The following is a 21,642-nucleotide window of genomic DNA, read 5'->3' as shown; positions in this document are numbered from 1 at the left end:
CCTGTTACTGTTGTTGGACAGCGAAAATGAAATGATGCTTTATATTTGGTACATCCACACATGTGAAAAGACAAAAACAGAAATGAGGCTCAAATGTCAACATTTATCTTCTAAGTCCTAACCTTGGATAAAAGTTACGAGTGGCAGGAGCCAATTGAGTGATGGATCAGTTGTCATGTTAGTTGGATAATTCCGGTAGAGATAAGGATTCGAATCCCCTTATTACCACCCACGTTGAAAAAGTTAGTATTTATTATCACTACCCAGTACCCACCCAAGACTGCCAGATCCAGTCTCCCCACCCACAGATCATATTGAAATAGTTAATGTTTTAAGTACTAAAAAACTTTGGATTAAAGGAATTCGGCTTTGATCAGTGCAACTTTTGTGTTTACACCATTCCCACATTGTGAGGATGCATCACACGACCGAAGGCTCATGTATTGTTTAAATGTGTGCAAAGAGAGATAAATGGCCCCGTTAGCTCTCCTCTCAAATGAAATAATCAATTAATTGTATTTTACTTTTTTATTTTCATTTCCCCTTTCTGCTTCTCTCCCAAGAATCACTGAACGCATGGCATCATCGGCGATTGGCGACAAATCTTAGGTATTGATTCTTTCCTTTTTTTTTTTTTCCTCTCCACTTCGTTCATTCACTCTCTCCCTCACCAACCGATCATCAACAAATCTCAGTTATTGATTCTTTCTTTTTCTTGGGGATTCAATCTGGTAAACGCTATTTTTGGGCCTTAGTATCAATAAAAATAATATTTTTAATATCATTTTTGGAATAGGTTAACTTTTTCTTTAAAATATCAAATAGGGGTAGAAATATTGTTTATCTCCTTCTTCCTCTAGGCCACCGAATAAATCTCCCCACCTTCGATCTCTCTCTCTCTCTTCCCTCTTCTTCTTTTTATCTACATCTAATTGTTCCAAACTCCAAGCAAAACTGCTATGAGTTATTCTTCTGAAACAGTTAGAAGAATACATGGAACATCATACCACGTACACAAATTGACAGTTTGGTTCCAACTACTAAACTTGTTAAAGTTTTGAACATCATTATAGTCTAGAAATTAGGATTGGAAGAGGTCTAGGAGTATGCTAAGTGGAGAAGCGATAGACGCATAACGAAATGCAAAAACAATAATGGGCTTCACCATTTTTTCTTGCAACAAGCCAACAACTACAAGGACGAACAAAAAAGAAAAGAAAAGATCTATGATCAATATTTATTAATCATGGGGAAGATTTGTTTGATGGTTTGTTTGAAGGAGAGAAAAGATGAACAATATTTGTACCCCTATTTGATATTTAAAAAAAAAAACCTATTTTAATAATCATATTAAAAAGATTATTTTTATTAATATTAGGGCCCAAAAGTTACTTCATCGGTTATAATCTCTTTTATTAATTCCTACTTTATTCTCTCCCAAACCACCAAACCGAATTCCTGTTCATTCTCTCCCTCTCCAACCGACGACCGACGAATGACACCATCAGCGATTGTTTCCAGAACCATGTGAACTATTATGATTGAATCCCACCGACTAGCTAGTTCCAAATATATGGATGGAGAACTGCTCCATCCTAAGTTCAAGGAGTATTGTTTCATACCATACCATACATAAAATAAAAGGAATTTAGACCAACAAAGATGTTCAAGTTTGATACTCCCTGGATTGCTGAAAAGTGCAAGTGTAATTTCATTTGTTCATCCATGCTTGGTTCAAAATTGGCGTTTATCACATGAGCTCTTGGACATTATTTTATTGTCGTCAGTGATGTCATTCCGATTGGAGAGGTAGAGAGTGAAGAGGGATTCGGTTCAGTGGTTTTGGAGAAAGTAAAGTGAGGAGGAAAATAAAAAAAGGGGAGATTTACAGTTCAGTCCACCATTAGAGTGGAAGCTAGGATTTTTAGAATTGGACTGAATCCTGTCCGTGGATTGATGCCAAATTTATGGGTAGGATGCAATTTATAGGGGGACTACTAATAGACTAGGAGGGGGCTGTAAATCAGAATTCTAAGGTAGAGTGGAGTCTAACCCCCCCCCCCTCCCCGAAAAAAAGGAAAGAATCAATATCTGAGATTTGTAGAAGGTGATGCCGTTTGTCGCCGCTAGTTGGAGAGGGGGAGAGTGAATAGGGGTTCAATTTGGTGGAGAGGAAAAACTAGTCTACTAGTAGCCCCCCCTATAAATCACATCCTACCCGTAAATTTGGCACCAATCCATGGGTAGGATTCAGTCCACCCCTAGATTTGCAATTGTACTTTGGATTAGTGTCACTTTGGTCCCCAAACTTCAAAATGCGATAATTCAGTATTCGAACTTTCAAAACGTGTTGATTCAGTACCTACTGTTAACCAGCCGTTAAGTGGCACTTGAAAAAGACACAAATGCCCTTCGAGTGTCATCTAATTTTCTTTATCAACAATCCAAACGTTGACAAAAAATTAACAATCTCAAATCCTTGCTTCTTCTATTCAAGAAAGTTAGTGTCATGTCTCAGTGGGCATTATGGACCCCAACTTTCTTGAATAAAAGAGGAAAGGATTTAGGACTGTTAATTTTTTGTCAATGTATGGATGGTTGATAAAGAAAATTAGATGACACTCGAAGGGAATTTGTCATTTTCAAAGGCATTTAATGGTTGGTTAACGGTAAGTACTGGATTGACATGTTTTGAAAGTTCGGGTACTAAATTGTCGCATTTTAAAGTTTGGGGTCCAATGTGGCACTAAGCCCAAAGTACAGGGTAGTAATCGGGAATTTTCCCATAAAAAAGGTGAATGGATTAATTTTAGGGGAAATTCCCCAGTAGTACTTTGTACTTTGTGTCTAGTGTCACTTTGGTCCATGAACTTTAAAATGCAACATTTCAATATCCGAACTTTCAAAATGTGACAATCTAGTACCTATCGTTAATTAGTTGTTGATCAGTCGTTAAGTGACATTTTATAAAGACACAAATGTCTTTCGAGTGTCATCTAATATTCTTTATCAACTACCCAAACATTGACAAAAAAATTAACAATCCCAAATCCTTACCTCTTCTATTCAAGAAAGTTGGGGTCAACAGAATGCCTACTCAAATGTAACCCCAATTTTCTTGAATGGAAAAGCAAATATTTGGAACTGTTAATGTTTTGTCAACGTTTAGATGGTTGATAAATAAAATCAAATGACACTCGAAGGGCACTGGTGTCCTTTTCAAATGTCACTTACGGCAACTTAATTGTTGATTAATGGCAGGTACTGGATTGTCACATACTAAAGTGATATTAGGCACAAAGTACATGGTACTAATCGGGAATTTTTAATTTTATTTAAGAGGAGAGCTAGTGGGGAATGTCATTTAGCTTTCTTTGCACGAGTTTAGACAATGCACGGACCTTCGAATGTGTTGTGCATCCTTTCCGTGTGCGAACAGTGAGTGAGTTCAGATCTGCTCCTTATAGAGCGCACCTCACACCGACCTCACAGCACATATCAGCCATGCACCTAGAATATTTCGAACTTGTAATATTTTAATTCATGGGGAGATGTTCCAAATGCATGGTGTGAGGCGTGCTTTTTGAGGAGCAGATCCAATATCGGTGTGAGCACTGGGTATGCACTAACCGAAAGCCGAACTCAAATTAAAGCTGGTTTATTCATGCCACATTGTATGTAAATTTCATCTCCATGTATCAAATCTATTTGACGAGTTTTGATGAGCCCATGGTTACCTAGTGTTTTTGGACTGGCAGTCACATCCTAGATCAGCGTTCAACTTCTGAGCCTCTTTATTGTTAAGGGGGCGTTCTTTTTTCGGATTTTGAAAGGGGGGAAAGTTGGTCAATGGGATTTTGGTTCCCATTGATCAAGAATCCCATGTTCTTTTTTCAGATTTATGTGGGGATCAAGGAAAGTTTATTTTCCTGAGTAAGTGATACCCATCTCTTAGGTGGGTAAATAACTTTTCCACCTAAGGGGAAAATTGCCAATATTTGAATGGGACAAAAATACCCTTTTTAATAATAAATTTTTATGGCTAAAATGGTCATTGTTTTATTTACATAAGAAATAAAAGAACATGGGTAAACGTATTTACTCGGATTACTCAGGAAACTACATTTACCTGTATAAGTAATTTACTCAAAAGCAAACGGGGCCTAAAAGGAAAAAAAATAATTATTCTATTATTTCATTATTTTATATTTTAACTTTTCAATAAGGATGACATTACAATTAAACTATCGACCTGAAACACCGTTTCATTGATCAAAAGTGAAAGTAATTCAATTTCCGAGCCCCAAGATAGAACATTGTATGCTCACCCAAATTGATAATATTATTAGATTTGGACTTCAATATCAAGCTTTAAATAAATACAAAGAGCTAGAGTAAACGGTAATGGGTTTTCGTGGATGAAAGCTCTACTATGTCTTTCTCTCATCATAGATTTTCCCAAGAAACACATGAAGTTATATGGACTAGGTCTAGGTTGGACTGAATCTAAGGGCCCGTTTGGGGTGTTTTTTTGGGAAGATCTTCTGGTAGTTTTAACATGCAAAAGATGCATTGAGCTTTTGCATGAAGATTTGAGCCGCTCGAAGCATGTTTGGCAGTCGTGCGTCTTTCCGCGCGAGATTAAAACACGAAAGACGTGAGAAGCTTCATGTAAAACTTCCCAAAATCAGCCCAAAATGGGCTTCTCGCGTCTTTTTTGGTGATCCGCCTTTTGACGGTTAGATCTTCCGTGTGCCAAACAGAAATAGACTGAAAATCGGTCTTCCCATCTTATAAATAGCCAAAAAACCATGTGGAAAGATGTGCCAAACGGCCCTAAATTAAAACCAATTTGAACAGATTGAATGGTTTAAACATTGAAATGGACCAATCCAGAGTTGTCCAAAGTATTCATTAAATTGGATTGGACCTAGTCCACCTATTGGACCAATATCAATAGACCATCCAATCCATAGATATTGAACCTCTCATGCAACAAGGTATTAGAGGATATGTGGTGGAGTTAGGGCTTTTAATGGTAGGGATGCAACTTGGGTGGGCCCAACCCAAGTGTAGACTGACCCAGCCCATAATTTTATATAGGCTGATTTAGAGTTTCAATCCTTGGGGTAGGCCTAGACCCAAAAGTTTGGACTTTTTTATTTTTGGTCTTGGCTCAGGTCTGGCCCTTAGGTAGCTCAAACCCAGTTCAATCTTATTCCAACCTGACATACATGCATATATGCATATATAGATACATATTTTGCATGCATAAATACATACTTTTTTTGATAAATCATAAGCCATACAAATATGCATACATGCAAACATATGTATGTATATGCACGTGCATTTATATGAAGTTTTAGTGTGAGCTGATTGACCAACCTGAGCCCCGCTCAAGTGCATCAAACTTTAATGCAATTTGGGCATGGATTAGATAGTTTGGGCTTCACCTGAGTTGAGCTTAAACCTGGCCCAGCCCACCTAGACGGACTCTGAATTCTGAACGTCCAAGTTTGTTGGTAAGGCTGTGTTTGGAACAGTGTAAACACAAAAGTCCATCGATGTAAATCCAAAACGGTCAGATGTGTCAGCGTAAAAGGCGAACTGGCCGAATGCACCTTTTACACTCTTCTGCGTTCGGAAGAACGGTGTAAAACATCAGTGAATATTTTATATGGCATTTGGAGTGAACAACGGGGTGAACTGGTGTAAGAGGCGAAGGCATCTCTGATCAACGACTACGTAAGGCCAATGGTGGATCTGTTGGAGGAACAACACCGAATCCGAAGCCCAACCTGTTGACGAGTTTGGTCATCTCTCAGTGGTCTAGATTAGGGTTAAATGAGTTAGAGAAGTATTATTGTATTTGAGTTGGATTAGCTATGGGGACGATTTCAGAGAACTTGGAATCCAAGTTCTCGGTGTTGTTCATTGCGAGATGGGGACATTGAGATGCCTGGGAGTGTCCTCTGTGTTGTGAGAAGAGTGCGTCTGAACCTGTCACAAGGGGAACAGAGAGAGAGAGGGTTGCGCAGTTGGAAACAATGACGGAAAGAGGAAACTCGATGTAGGGTGCCGACAAAAAAAACTCGACGGTGACAGAGCAGGGGAAGAAGAGAGCCGTTGCTTTTTACATCAATGGGCGGTTCGAACGGGTTTTACATAAAAAAAAAAAAATCGATATATCGATTATCGAAGTAAAACGTTTTCAAAATGAGGTTTTACACCGATCTTTGGTGTTCTTTTACACCCCATCCGAACGGCCGCAAAACTGGACCGTGTAAAAATAGAGTGAACCGGCCGCATCCAAGCGCAGCCTATATAATTGATATATTAAAGATATATAAGAGACTCGGGTTATATCCAAACCCAATACAAGATTCCAAGATCGGATCGGATTTCAGATCAGATTTGGATGTTATTGTATCTTATCTGAATCCGACTTTATTACACAGCCCAACGTGTTCTTTAATTTATTGGCTAGAAAATATAAAATTATCAGAATTACTTATGAATTAAGATGATGATCAGCTGAGAACACTCAAATCGACAGTCATTGAGTGCCTATTATCTTTGGTTCAAAAATTGAAGAGTCACAAACACACTATTGTTTTGCTCCTGAATTTTCAAGTTGAATCGACTGTTAATGACTCAACGAGAACCCCACCGAAACATGTACACAAACACGCAAGATAATAACTATATCAATAGTTACACTCTACAAAGACAACAGGTTTAAAGAAAACAAAACAAAAGGAAAAAAAAAAAAAAAAAACAATTTAGCAAAAGCGAAGTAGCTTGAAACAAATAAATGAATGAATGGCGCTACAAAAATGATGGAATTTCCTCGTGTTTTTATTTCAATTGGATCCCACAGGAAGCATCTTAATAATAGCGGCAATTGGCATCCCAAAGAATCCAATGAGAATACAAAAGAACCACTGTGACAAAGTGAGCGGCGAAGTGTTTGCAAAAGTACCAAGAAACTCAACGATTACGATCTGAAAGAGCAGAGTGCAACTTATCACAGCCACAAATACATAATTCTTCGATATGTCTTTGAAAACATTTATTTTCTCCATCTCCCTGGAGCTTATCTCATTGAAAACCTGTGGAAGAAACTCAGTAAGTTACAGTTTAAATTGGGTTTTCACAACCAGGTTGTTAAATGAAAAACTGTGGACAATAGTTCTAACCCCTAGACTTTTTGACGTATAGCTTAGCAAAGATTAGTATCTCTACAGTTTTGATGCAATTAAATGATCAGTTGAACTTATCATTCAGCACTCGCTCTCCTGTAGAAAATTCAGATCAGGAAAATATAAGGACAGTTAAGAGAACTCGCTTTACCTGACAAAAGACGAATGAATTAAATATCAGTGTGTTCAGAATCAGATCGGAATCAGGTCCCTCAAGATGAAACAATGCTTTTCCTTCTGCCTGAAGATAACATATTATGAGAAACTGATACAAGGATTGTCCCAAGATATTCCTCCACATCACATTACTGATAAAATTTCCTTTCCTTCCAACTGGCGATCTCTTCATTAAATCATCATTGGGAGGTTCAGTGGCTAGTGCAAGTGCCCCCAGTGTATCCATGATCATGTTGACCCACAGAAGCTGAACAGCCGTGAGAGGGGCATTTCCTGAAGCATCACATTATCAAGAAGAGGAAAAAAAAAAAAAGAAAACATTAGAACATATCTTTCTTGAAAATATAATACTACACCAATGTAGAAGAGTTAAGGGCCCGCTTGGTTTGCAGTCGGGATTAGAGTCAGAATCAGAATCAAAATTCCTCAGAATCAAAATTGGAATGACCTATTCCCCTCACCTGTTTGATTCAAACAGGAATCAGAACTGGGAAGGGTGGCCATTCCTTCAAATGGGAGAATGCTATTCTACCAGGAATGGGAATCAAATTCTGATTCCGTCCAACCAACGGTTGAAATCAAAAAGGGCCATTCCGATTCCAACTCCATATCCCTATTCCCACAAACCAAATGGGCCCTAAAGATTACATATTTTTCCTTTACCTGTCAAACATGCTGAGAAAAAATTAACCAATAGAGCAACCACATTAACAGTCAATTGGAATTGCACAAATTTTTGAATGTTTATATAAACAGAACGCCCCCATTTGGCCACAGTTACAATTGTGGAGAAATTGTCATCCAAAATTATGACATCAGCACTCTCTTTTGCCACCTGAAATTTGGAAGAAAAAAATTTCCCGAGATTTTATTCTTTGACATTATATTTATAATAATATAAAGATAAAGGCACAATACTACATGCAAAGTGAAAGGCAAAATTGAATTTAGTAGACAAAAAAATTTAGTTCAGAAACCAACTCCATTGCCACTAAATCCAAGGACTAGAAATAATGCACAGAATTAGATGATATTGAAAGTATAATTGAATACCATACTACAATCAGTAAATCAGTACAAGTGAACAAAGGCAGGATGAGAAACAGCTAACTTCCAAAGTTCAATCCCAATTACTTGGACCTTAACATGAATCAGAAAATAAGACACCATTCTACTTGTGCCTAACTTCTCCACTAAGTTGCTTTTGTACTTTGTATTAATGTGGCTTACAATGAAGTTAGCCAGTATGGCCGATTGGCAGATAATGAATAGTTCAACAATTTAATTACTTATTTGAGTTCCAAATTTAAGGTTTTATTACTTTTAGGATTTGCTTTGGTGTAATTGGTTTTGGATGTGGTTTTATTTTTAGAAAATCACATTGAAATTATAATTACTTAACAAGTTTCTTATCATAAGGTTCATTTAGGATTTCATAGGGTGTAATGGTAAAACTTTGGGCTAACAAGTGTGAGAATGATGGTTCAAGTCTGAGAGCAGCCACTTTGTGCAAAAAAATCCAAAGGTTAGGTCTGCATGCAGTTCATCCTTCCCAAGATCCCAGATAGTTGCGGATCAACATAGGTAATGACCTTTTTATTGGAACTTTTCAAGAGATGTATGAAGTTGATTGTCTTGTATGATCATTAAATAGTGTTTAAAAATTTGGAATAAAAAGTTGAGGATCCCTCCCTCCAAATAGTTTCTCCTTTTTCACATTACATCTGTTACTTTAATTCTCCACAACCATTACAACAATTGTTTGACTACATTAGACTCCTGTCTACAACTCTATCATTCTAGTATTTCTTAATTAGGTTACATTAGACCCTCATCCAATATTCAGAGAACCGGACCGAGCATCAACCCAGAAAAGGGAGAGGTTCATGGTCAGACTTTCAATCGAGATCAAATCAGAGATTGAATTGTGATGACAATGCATAATTATATAATTATTTACATAAATACAATATATAATTATATTCTGCTATCACATATGCTACTTTATTCTACTTTCAATTTTTTATTATAAAAAAAATAGGATTTGTGGCCCATAACTATCATAGAATTCCATATACACAGTTAATCTTAATCCCATAAAATGTTTCTATTTTGATAATTCTATCTCATAAAAAAAGAAAAAAAAACTCTTGTGATAATTGAAGTAAACACAGTTAATCTTAATCCCATAAAATGTTTCTATTTTGATAATTCTATCTCATAAAAAAAAAAGAAAAAACTCTTGTGATAATTGAAGTAAACACTAATCCTACAAAGACTTATTCACGGACCAGGCAGGGCCTTGCCTCTTTATTAACAGAACATGTTCGGGCCTGAGCTCCAGCCCGACCTAGAAATTGATCAAAAAGATATTTTTGTTTTCTAGTAATAAAACCAAGTCTATTTGTCGTTTTTAGTACCTAAAAGCCTATATATTGAAATTTCAAAATCCAAAATAGCTCTACTAATCATCTATTTCTTGCATAGGGTAAACAAATGACAAAAGATGAAATCTACAAGAAAAGAGAAGAGAAGCAAATATTTATGAGGCAGTGGAGGTCAAATGTGATTCAAAGAAAATAATAAATAAGGACATCTTCTGTACACTTTGTTAAACATAATAAATATCAAACCAATAAAGGAAGTTATGTTTTTGAAACCAAAAACTCCAGAATGCATTTCTATGCTTTTGCTTCAAGAATTTTAATTTTGCAAACCAGTTGTTGAACTTCCATTTTTGGAACTACCAAAAAATAATTGTCATTCATGAATGTTTACCACAGAAACAAACTGTTCACGGTAAAGAAAATCACCTCAGTTCCAGCAATGCCCATTGCAAGTCCAATATCTGCTTCATGAAGTGCTGGAGCATCATTTGTACCATCTCCAGTGACGGCAACAACTTCGTTAAAATTGGTCCGTAAGTGCTTCACCAAGGTATGTTTATCCATGGGAGAAGATCGAGCCATCACCTGGGGATAACAAGAAATTTTAGAGGTTGATAACGGGTAAATTTGTCCCATTATTTGTTAAGATAAGTAGAAAGAAAGTAGAGAAAACCTGAATCTTGGGAATTATTTTACACAATTCTTCCTGACTTTTCTCCCTGAACTCTGGACCTTCGATGGCTATACCTCCATCAGTCAGAATGCCACATTCTCTGGCAATTGCTTTAGCAGTGTTAATGTTATCACCGGTAACCATCCGCACTGTAATACCAGCTGACCTACAGATTGCAACAGATTCCTTGACTCCAGGCCGCACGGGATCTTTTATTCCCACAATGGCTATGCAAGTATACCCGGTAACTGGAATAGGATCCTTGTCAGAGAAGTCGCTTCCCATTTCCATATAAGCAAGGCATAGAGTTCGAAGAGCTTCACTTGCAAACTGTTCAATGGTATCCTTGAGATGGTTGATTGATGCTTCATTGAGGGGAACAACCTCACCATTTGCATTTATAACCCTGTCACATGCAGCAAGAATAATTTCTGAAGCTCCCTTGCAGTGGGCCCGGAGACCACCTTCAGGAAGCTCTAGCACAACCCCCATTCTTTTCTTCGCAGAATTAAATGGCTCAACTTTTATTACTTTTGATGTTTGGCGCTCACCCTGAAAATTTCCACCAAGTGACAAGCCAAACTCCAACAGAGCAGTCTCGGTGGGTGTTCCCAAAATCTCAAGTTTCCCATCTTTGTTAACTACAACGTCTCCCCCAGTATTAGTAAATATGGACTGGAGAAGGATTTTAACAGCAGCATCAGGGATTCCAGAACATAACTTAGAAGCCTCTTCAGAGTTGCCCACTTCTTTAGTATTCCCACAAATGCATGCTTTCACAACAGACATGTGGTTAGTGGTCAGTGTACCGGTCTTGTCACTACAGATGCTTGTGGCAGAGCCCATTGTTTCACATGCAGCCAGATGGCGGACAAGTGCCTTATCATTCATCATCTTCTTCATGGCAAAGGCAAGGCTCAAAGTCACTGCCAATGGCAGCCCTTCAGGTACTGCAACAACAACAATTGTAACTGCAACTGCAAAGTACTCCAACATTTCCAACGCATCATCTCCAGACCAGCTCCAATAGTTTCCTTCTTTCAATTTATGAGCAAGGAGCCCTTGTACCAAGACTGCAAAGGTAACAACAGCAAAGAATAGACCTATCTTTCCGATAATGGTGGCAACACCATTCAGTTTAACCTGCAATGGGGTCTCATCATCTCCTCCTTCACTAAGTGTAGCCATCAATTTCCCCCATTGGGTTCTCATCCCAACCGTGGTAACCAGCATCTTGCACGACCCATCTTGGACCTTGGTACCAGATAGCAGAAACGGATTATCAGCAGTTACCTCCACGGGTTCACTCTCTCCAGTTAAACTGGATTCATTTATCAACAAAGAGAACCCGGAGATAAATAACCCATCTGCTGGAACCTGGTCTCCAATTGCAAGATGCACAATATCACCAGGAAGTAGATCATATATTGAAAGCTTCTGCCTGTACCCATCCCGAGTAACCTGCACTGTAATCTTCTTCTTCTCATTGTCCAAATCTCTGAACTGAAGAGATTGTCGATAATCACTTGTTGCAGTGACAAATACAACCAACATAATGCTTGCAACAATTCCAAGGCCATCATGGGCTCCCTTTGGCCATCCTTCCATTATTATGCCAACAATCAGGGATACGAAAGCACACACAGCAAGGATGATAAGAGTCATGTCCTGAAGGGCTTCCCATACAAACACCCAGAAACTTCTTAGTTGGCTTTCAGTAAATTTATTGATTCCATATATATTTTGTCTGCATTTGAGCAAATCTGCAGAAGTGGTAAGCCCAGTAGTAGTCGATGTGGAAAGCTTGTTTGCCAAACCTTCCACCCCACCATGAATTTTCAACTTTTTTACATCATGGCCTTCAACAATGGATCCTAACTCATCGGCACAAATCTCAAAACCTGCAGCTTTTACTTCTCCGGGGACAGTGTATTCACCGGATGGTGTAATGCCTGAAAACATTCAAGGAGTAGTTAAAATAGAGAACTTGATGATGCACTAGTTCAATTTAACTTTTCAAGAATCATACCATGGATAAACTGAAGTGCAGCTTTTGAAACCAAAACTGCAACTCTCAACTTCTCCTACAATATCCAAGAGAGAAAAAGTTATCATCCATCTAGCAAAGCGCAATAAAGTTAGATATGCCCAGCTGAATCCAAAAGAACTCCCCCCCACCCCACCCCCCTCCCCCCATGAAAGACCACCATCTCATAAGAAGAAAACACAATCCTTGAAAATTTCGAGATAGTTATTAATAAAAAAAATCAAGATGGGATGGTTCATCAATATGCCTCTGTGACAAACTAGGTTCAATGTTTTATAGATAGTTTCAGGACGGTTTAGATTCCCCTGACATACAGTACAGTAGCAGCGACGAGTTTTAAGTCCTTATAGAAACTTGTTAGCACAATTAATAGCTTCCTGCTCTGTTCTGCCTTGCCGACTTGATTTTCAGAGTAATGTCCACTGAACCAAAAGTTTGAAGAGACAATTACGTTTTGCAACATGTTATTATGTCAGGATTTTGAATTCTGCTCAAGTTAAGTGCACCTCAGCCAACTGGAATTGATTTCAATTGGAATTACATCATTAATGTAAATCCACCTGTGTTGTTGGATGAAAATTAAAAGCAGTCATCCCTTTTTCCTGGATTCTACATAAAAAAGAAAAGGCAGCAAAATAAATATGCCATTGCATTACATTTGAGGAGGGAGGGTGAGGGTGTGAAACATACGGAAGGCGCTCGTGGTCATTAATTCAGATAATCCTATCCATGCTGTGCAGTCCACTTCTGTCTCTATCACCCACAAGTCAGAACCATCCCAGCTGTGAGCTGACTGATCCTAAACCATCAGGACACGGAGTCTTTTCACTCTTGGGGTGGGATATCTCCTAAATGGTTCCCACCAATGAGGACCCATGCTTTGATTGACTAGGCTATGGAATGATAATTGAGTTTCCTAAGTTCGACTCATTGATAAGATCTGTATTTCTCATTAAATATAAACCGAGCTATCTGCTATTGACCTGTCCAACATTTCAATCAATCAAGCGTTGCGGCATGTTTTTAATACAAATCGAAATAAGGGCGTGGGGACTGGTTACTTAAAAACATGGTGACAACGAAACGATGAGCAAAGGAAGCAATTCATTTATTTGTCAAAATTTTCATCAGCGAAAAAAAGAACATTCTGAATCAAAGAGAAGACAAGAAATTTGGAAGAAGAAAAAAAAACAAGAAAAGGAAATCAATATCTAGACACGCAAAGGGCAGATATCTCAATGCGTAAATAACACCCCAACTGCGAAAAAAGATAGAGGATGGATTTAATATATGTGGAGTGTGGGGGGAGTTTAGGTGAGAGAGGGAGAGACCTGATTGGTACGTCGCATAGCCTGCGCCTCATAACGCTTGGAGAGGTTAGCCGTGAAGCGGAACCTTCGTTTGGGATTCTTGACAAAGCCACAGAGCTTCCTCCATCGCTGAAGTGACTCATCTGTCGAATTCTTGGATTTCACATCTCCAAAATTTTGATTCAAATACGTCTCCATTTCTTCTTCTTCTTCTTCTTCTTCTTCTTCTTCTTCTTCTGTATATATATATATATATATATATTTTTTTTTTCCTGGGGTAAGGAAACGAGTGAGTTAGTAATTGCCTAGGATCTTCGATGGAAAACTCCCCCCACCTTCCCTTTGCTAAGAAAACAAAATGCCGGAACTTCCCAAGACATTGGGAGTGCCCGATGAAAAAGTTCTGCCCCGATGAGATTGGAATTTGGACATACTAAAATAGATTGTACACTATAATTGATGACGGTTAGAAGAATAATTTTAAACTTTTTCTATTGTGATTTTACGGGGAAACCTTCCTTTATTGTGGAAGAACTTTCATCGTAAATAGATTCTAGCTTCCACTTGGCATTATTCTCATTGCATAAAACAAAAAAAAATAATTTATGAAATGGGAGAATAATAAAAACCCTAAAAAAAGTAAAGTAACTTTAGATGGTCTGAAAATGAAGTGGAGAAAGATTTTAAGAGAATTTCGCATCTTTTTAGCGATTAGATTGGATCTTATGAGTTCTGAGTTATGACCGGAACAAGTAAAATTACTCCGTCATGGTTTTATTTCCCGCTATCTGCTGCGAAAAATTGGGTCAAATCAAAATAAGTTATTCTCAACAGTTGGTAAAAAAAATGGACAAAACAACACAAATTCTTATGCTATGTTCGGTTAGATTGCCTCAAGAATAAAACAGAAACAAAAAGTTAGAATTTTTCTCTAAACAATATCATAAAGAATAGAAGGGAGAAAATAGCAGGGGTCTGTATTTTAAGCAAGACACTGTGAAATTAGGGAATCTCTTATAAGCTGTATGTTGGAGGAGGATCGCCTACCTCCCCTTTTCGATCAGCAAGAATTAGAGAGATTCATGACAATGGAATTGGATATTGTCCATCTCAATGAGGAGATCCATAATTTTTTAAATAAAAAGGAAGAAGAAGAATGTCATTTGCTAGCGGTCTCGGTCGCCGGCGAGGTGTTTGAAAATTGAGAGATAAACCAGTCCGTAAAAAATGCTAATAGCAAAACTACGAAATCTTAGTTAGACTTTTGTGGGGACTCGGGGTCACAACGAGTGTCATACCCACAGGAAGAATATGCAGTTCAGCAGGTTTGACCCTGCACCTCCTATTTGGAAGAGGTCCAAATAACCATTTACATTTTTTTGAAAAGGATTAACTGAAAATGGTTTAATACTTGAATTGAATGAATGGTGATGTGGGTTAGCTTGGCCCAGCCCACTAACGCCCGACAACGTCAATCACCTTAGGAGGGAGTCCTATTGCTTTTGTACGGAGCCAACCATATGAAGGTCAGACGTACCTACCAGTGCCTGTAACCTCATCTTCACCTACCTCTAACACATTTAAGAATAAATAAGAGGTAACTGCCCTTTAAAGGGGATCTAGACAGAAAATTCCAACATCACTCACTCATTTACTCCCAACACCTACCTTATCTCCTTAGCATTTATTTAGGGAGATCTGGTGCATCCAAGGCCTCTCATGCACCATTTCCTACTTTACACCTCGTACTAATTTGAGCGTCGAAGCCTCTGCCTTGGATATTCACCCGAAGCCTCTGACATTTCCTGTCTTGTAGTATCTCTGGTCACTAGGGACTTCGCCTCGGTCTACAGTCCTAAAAACGAATACCTCACCTCGACTTACCCCCAACCTAAAAAGTAAATTTACCTCGTTGCCCCCAATCAATCCGTGCGACAACAAATGGATTGTTGCTTTATTTATTATTTTACTCAATACAAAAAGAAAGGGGTTTACTGCAACTGCAAGTCTGCAACATGATAATAAGTCGCTTTGATTTGATGAAGTTAATAATATGTTTAATTTCTCAATCCTCTCTACTACTGACTTGGGCCAATAAAGGTTTTGGAACTCTCAGTCTCAGTCTCGGTGTCGTCGTGTGCTCTGCGGCAAAGGAAAATTCTAAGACGAAGCGTACAACTGTAAAAGCAAGTCATTGGAAAATTGAATGGCCAAGGCCAAAGGCAGCAGAGAAACGGGACGGAGGTTTCGAAACAAAACACACACGACTGAAAATAGGAATTCCCTGGAATGTTCTTCATACTTTATTTACGCGGTTGAAAGAATTTTGTTTTTGAGTAATGCCTTTTTGTCTTATTCTTTTACTTCTACCAAAAAAAAAGTTTTATTTTTTACTTATAACTTTACTTGGCAATTTCGAGTTTGGAGTCCGAATCTGCTCCCAACCCAGACGCTTGCAACACATTTTATGCTCATACCGCCGATCCGGACTCGACACTTTGTACTAACACGTCATTGACCATTTTTAAAGACTAGACTCCGCTAATACATCCATGCCGAGCTGAACCCACCCCCACTACCAAGACAATAATCCTCTCAAATCAAAAGATATTAGATTATGAACTATGATGATTCCTGATGTGGGTTAGTTTGGCCCAAGCCCAGCCCACTAACGCCTCACAGCATCAGCTATAGCAGGAGGGAGTCCTACTGCCTTCGTAAGGAGTCAACTGCATAACGGTCAAATATATCATTAGGTCCTGTTGCCTAATTTCGTACGGTTTTTATTTAAGGATAAATAAGAGGTAGTTCCTCCTTAAAAGAGATCCAGAATAGAAAATTCTAACACAATTTACTCATTTACTCCTTTACTCCAGGAGATCTGGTGCATCGGAAGACTATTGCCAAGACTTCGTCTACATCCTCTCCTACTTTACACTTCGTACTAATTTGAACGCCGGAGCCTCTGCCTCAGGTACCCACCCGAGGCCTTTGACATTCTTCGTCTTGCAGTACTTTTGGTCACCAGGGACCTTGCCTCGGCCTACAGTCCTCTACTACCACGGTCCTCTGAAGGAATACCTCGCCTCAACTTGCAGTCCTCGACTTCAGTTCACCTCTTCTGAGGCCTCGAAATCCTGGACCAACATTTGAAACCTAGAGAATAAATTTACCTCGTTACCCCCAGCCAATCCGTGCAATAACAATTCCTAACACCTTTATTCTCCAAACTAGGTTTTAAATGATTGTTCATTCAGGTGCTTAAGTCCATTAGCCACGATCAACCGAAGGCTGGATCGTTGGTGTGCTAGTTGAATTAATTTGTTTTAATATTAATGTAGAATCGAATCTCACAACTAACACTTTGAGGAAAAAGAGAAAGTGGAAAGTTATTGAATACAAAAAAAGGTCTAGTAGCCCCAAAAACCGGCCAGGGTACCAGTTTCGTTTTAACTCTAGGTCATTGTTTTTCTAAAACCTCTGAATTGGTTAGCAACCTGCTGAGTGTTTTCAAAAAAAAAAAACCTGCTGAGCAATCAAACCGTTAACCTTTTGAATTCAAACAATGGTTTTGAATTAGTTTTTATTTTAATTATTTTTATAGTTTTTAGCTTTTAAAATCCTCGTAATGGAGAGTGAAAACCAGTGGTTAAAGTGATTTTAATTCGGGTCATTTTTTAAAACCGATGAATCATATCCCGGCCCTCTCTATTTGCCATGTGGACGCCAACATGGTCTGAGGTCAGCCGACATCCTCGGCTGATAGTCACACCATCCAGTGAGAGCCTTGGAAGGATGCAGGGCACATGGTGGGTCATAGACTACTTAATAGCCGCCCTCACTAAGGAGCGCAGAACCGCTTGAGGACTCCGGCCATCAACCTCCTCGACAAAGCGCCACATATCCCTAGAAGCGAGGAACACGACGCCACATATCTCACAAACCGCATCTGCTCCTTACACCTGGCGTCTTACACGCACATCCTACCATGCATTGGAAATACCTTTTGCACTTGTTAATTATTATTCACAAAAGATGTTTCTAATGCACGGTGGATGTGTCTGTGAGGTGCCCATTTGTGAAGTGCAGATCCCAGCTCCATATCTCTCTTCTTCAATTCTAATTTCTACAGTTCTTTTGCTCTTTTGTTCTCTTGCTTTTCTGCTCTCCAATTTTTTAATTTAGCTAATCTCCTCCATCTTTTACTAGGGCTGTTCATAAGAAGGCCCAATACGACCAAATTGGACCGACCTAACTCGAATCGACTGGATTTTCATCAGCACCGGTCGGTTTCGGGTTGTACAAATTCATAAACCGATGGTTTGGGTCGGTTTCGATTTTCTTGTATGAAAACTAAAACCGATCCGAACTGAACCGACCTAGTTCCTACTTAACTACTTAAATATATATTTCGATATAAAATTAAATCGAACTAATATATTTTAATATATATTTCGATTTTAATTTAAATATATTTTATATTTAAAGCTGTTAAATAAAGATATTTCAATTTTACATAAAAACTGAAATATCTAACAACCCAAACTTGCACTACACAGGCACATGGGCCATGAGGGGCATGGATGAACTTAGAGTCGAAACTGATCCAAACCGGCCCAATCCGACTCAAACCGACCAGGTCGGTTTTGCTTAACACTGGGTCGGTTTTAATTTCCATCTCAGGTAACCCGACCAAGTTGGATCGATTAAAAAAACCTCAATAAACCGATCCAACCCGACCCGTAAACAACTCTATTTTTTACTTAAGTGTTGGATTGCCTCTCTCCAAAGAACCTCCTCAGAGCCTCTGATTCATCCTTATACAGATGGTCTGGTGCACCCTCAATTCGATAGGACTTATCTGAAGCTTGTCCACATCAATTTTGACAACATCAAAAACATTAATCCAAACCAGCCCAAAATTATAAGAAACTTACCCAATTAATGGTTGGAACCCTACATTACATTAGATTGACATAAAATTATTTCACTTGACTTGAGATAAGTTCTATATATTTATGGTGCAAATTTAAATTCGGATAGAGTGTTTTTAAAATTTTGGTCTTTCAAGTTTAACTTTTCTCTATTTGTTCTTGAAGACAGAATTAATAATGAAAAATAAAATAATATGTTCTCCACTTTGAATTTCGATGGAATAGAATGAAGGTAGGTAAGATTATGGTGTAAATTTTGTATTAAATTTTAGGATGCAAAATTTGCACTGCCAATGCATGCAAATAAGAGCACAAATCATGGTTAGACAAACAACTATAAATATGATCAATCAGCTGCAAAAGGTGCATCGATTCTGACCTGTATTGCAAACAAATAAAGCCTTATGGAAAAAAAAATGTATACTGCAATAGTGGTACTGATACAAAGAGCAGTTTTTCATTATCTTTCCATGTTCATTACGCATTATTATCTCTAACTTCCCTTCTGCTGAGTGAATAGTCAACGAGTGATAAGCACACTCACTCACGGTTTTCTCAAATGAGATGATACTTATTAAGATAAACCACCCTTTACAATCAGGCTAAGGAGGCAGCAATATTGGTGGTGTTGGCCTATAAATTTCAATTTATTGAAGATGTTGGGCCCAATGGGATGGAAGGATTCAGTGGGACCTATGTATGGACCCTCTAAATTATTGGTCCAAGGTGTTGGAGCCCAATATGAATTGAAGAAAATAAATAATAAATAAAAAGATGGGAGAAGAAATTCTTGTTGGATCTTGACCAATCACATGGCCTCTTCACAAATGATTTTCCATTCAGTTCAGCATGGCCCCTTAATTCAGAGAGTATCGATTCACTTTCCATTTCAACCTAGAGAAATGTATTTAAATAGAATATTTTTTTATCTCAATGGAATTCAAATTAATGTAATTTAAGAATGAATGTTACAACTAGTCAATTCAATTTCCTTGAATGTCTAGGCCCAAGCATATGCCAAGTTGTCACGGGGGTAACCGTTGGGGCCCCGTGCGGCACTCGAAATGGGCGAGTAAGCCTACGAAACAAAGCAAACACACACACAAAAGCAACAAGATGGCACACGAATTAGCAAAATGCTACTTGTATTGCATTAATCAGTAGTAAGCACAAGCACACAGTACAGTGTCGAGGGGATCTCGTGCTTAACCTTTACACGCTTATGAGCTCACTCGACTACCTACCTCCCCTCAAAGAGTACATTAAGCTTTTGGGGGAGTGCCAATAGGAAACATCAAAATGATGGAAAAGCATACTAAGTAATTACAATAACGCCATTGTCGGTCCCCCTTACAAAATACAAGCAAAGCTCACCCATGACACACATGTTGACACCATGAAGGCACGTGGTTGGCACTCGGATGGCTCACTGTAGGTGCTTGATGGCGCGACGAAGGAGTCACCCGTGACATTCTCCCCCACTCAATTCGATCTACGTCCTTGGAGATCGGCTTCGGCTGGTCCCTTAGAGTCACTGTTGCGGAAGGAGGGTTCTTCTGCTGCTCCCCGAACCGGCTGTCGTCCAAGGCAGAGGTGTATATTTTGGTGGCATGGTCGGGTTGGCTCATTCTGTTGGGGTTTCCTATGGCTAAGTCCTTTCCTGGCAGCTTCAAGGTATGTTAGTGGCTGGTTCTGTTTGGCTAAGGGGTAGGTTTGGGCCAGGGAAGGATCAAAATGGTGTTTTGGATTATTAAGGTGTGGATTCCCATGCATTTTTCCCCAAGGGTATCTCACCGGGCTACTACGGGAACTAGCCTTAGGGATGATGTGAATGTGGTCCCTAGATGGCTTGGGTGGCACTCGCTCTCCTCGGTGGTTGTGGTAGTAGATATGGGCAAGGTTTGACACGGCCTTGGGTCTTCTTCTGTTGGGCCCACCAGTTGCGGGCACTTGCGGCTTCTGTTGCGAAGTCGACTTCTGCTGATGTGGTTGGCGCTGAAGCTGATGCTGCTGCTGGTGTTGACTTGGGCGCTGGCATTGGTGTTGACTTGGGCGCTGGCATTGGTGTTGGCGCTGAAAATGGAACTGTCTTGGGGGTGACTTCTTCCTGGTGACGACTTCCCAACCAGTTCCAGTGTCGATGTGAGGTACTTGACAGGGTTCTTCCTTGTTGATGCAGAGCTGTCTTCATGGTTGATAGTTTCTTGGTACAACTGCAAGGCTGAAAGCTGCTTCCCAAGTATCTGCAAGGCTGATGAGACAGGAACCATGCAAGGGGAGTGTTCGTCCAGAATAAGCAAACTGTTGATGTGTGGCATAAGTGCTGCTTCCGCTTGCTTGAGGAACTCCACTCCAAGAACCACCTGAAAATCATCCAAGGGAACCACAGATAGATTGATGGGTCCTTTCCATGGTCCAACTCGGAGTTCTACTCCACGGGCCGTGCCCTCTACTGCTTTGGCCCCGGAGTTGACAGCCTTGACTCACCCAGTTTGTTTGGTGGTGGTCAAGCCGAGTCGCTTTGCCTCCGCAAGCGAAATGAAGTTATGGGTGGCCCCAGTGTCCACCAAGGCTTGGGTTGGCCTCCCGCCGAGGGTGATGTCTACATAACTCAGCCCCTTGTGGGCATTGGTGGGCCGCTTTGATGTGGCCTCTTTCTTGACCATGGCATTGATGAGTTGGAGGGCGCCTACTCTGGGCGCCGCTGTGGGTTTCTCCTCATCACTCTCTTCACTATCGCTGAGTTTGGCGATGAGGGCAGTTATTTTCTTTCGGGTCGGACAGTCACCCGTCCAGTGCTTCCCGTTGCAAAGGTAACACAGCGCAGGAGGATGTCTCCTAGTGGATTGGTGGCCCTGGTAGCTTGGGCCTCCTTGTGGCTTCTTCCCTTGTTGGTAAGTGTAGGGCTT

The 21,642-nt window shown here is 39.4% G+C and overlaps 1 protein-coding gene across 1 annotated transcript; it reads right to left on the bottom strand.

The window, feature by feature from the left end:
• Positions 1 to 6,680: 6,680 nt before the first annotated feature.
• Positions 6,681 to 15,034, bottom strand: LOC104608231 (calcium-transporting ATPase 1). The gene is made up of 8 exons (XM_010274167.3): positions 14,847 to 15,034; positions 13,821 to 14,071; positions 12,472 to 12,526; positions 10,443 to 12,394; positions 10,196 to 10,354; positions 8,046 to 8,217; positions 7,357 to 7,655; positions 6,681 to 7,115 (listed from the first exon to the last, which is right to left on the bottom strand). Exons 2-8 carry the CDS (start codon positions 13,995 to 13,997, stop codon positions 6,867 to 6,869), a joined length of 3,063 nt encoding a protein of 1,020 aa, XP_010272469.1. The 5' UTR covers positions 13,998 to 14,071; positions 14,847 to 15,034; the 3' UTR covers positions 6,681 to 6,866.
• Between the last annotated feature and the right edge of the window lie 6,608 nt (positions 15,035 to 21,642).

Source organism: Nelumbo nucifera, chromosome 5 (genome assembly GCF_055504915.1).
Source record: "Nelumbo nucifera cultivar China Antique chromosome 5, China Antique-T2T, whole genome shotgun sequence".
Lineage (NCBI taxonomy): Eukaryota > Viridiplantae > Streptophyta > Magnoliopsida > Proteales > Nelumbonaceae > Nelumbo > Nelumbo nucifera.
The sequence above is the reverse complement of the archived record's forward strand: the minus strand, read 5'-3'. Positions and strand labels throughout refer to the sequence as shown.

Excerpts from the sequence above, each read along its gene's own strand:
- LOC104608231 (XM_010274167.3), bottom strand. The coding sequence starts at position 13,997 with ATGGAGACGTATTTGAATCAAAATTTTGGAGATGTGAAATCCAAGAAT. Across the intron at positions 8,218-10,195 it reads TGGGCATTGCTGGAACTGAG|GTGGCAAAAGAGAGTGCTGA; the intron begins GTGATTTTCTTT and ends TCCAAATTTCAG. Across the intron at positions 7,116-7,356 it reads ATTCATTCGTCTTTTGTCAG|GTTTTCAATGAGATAAGCTC; the intron begins GTAAAGCGAGTT and ends TTTCTTCCACAG.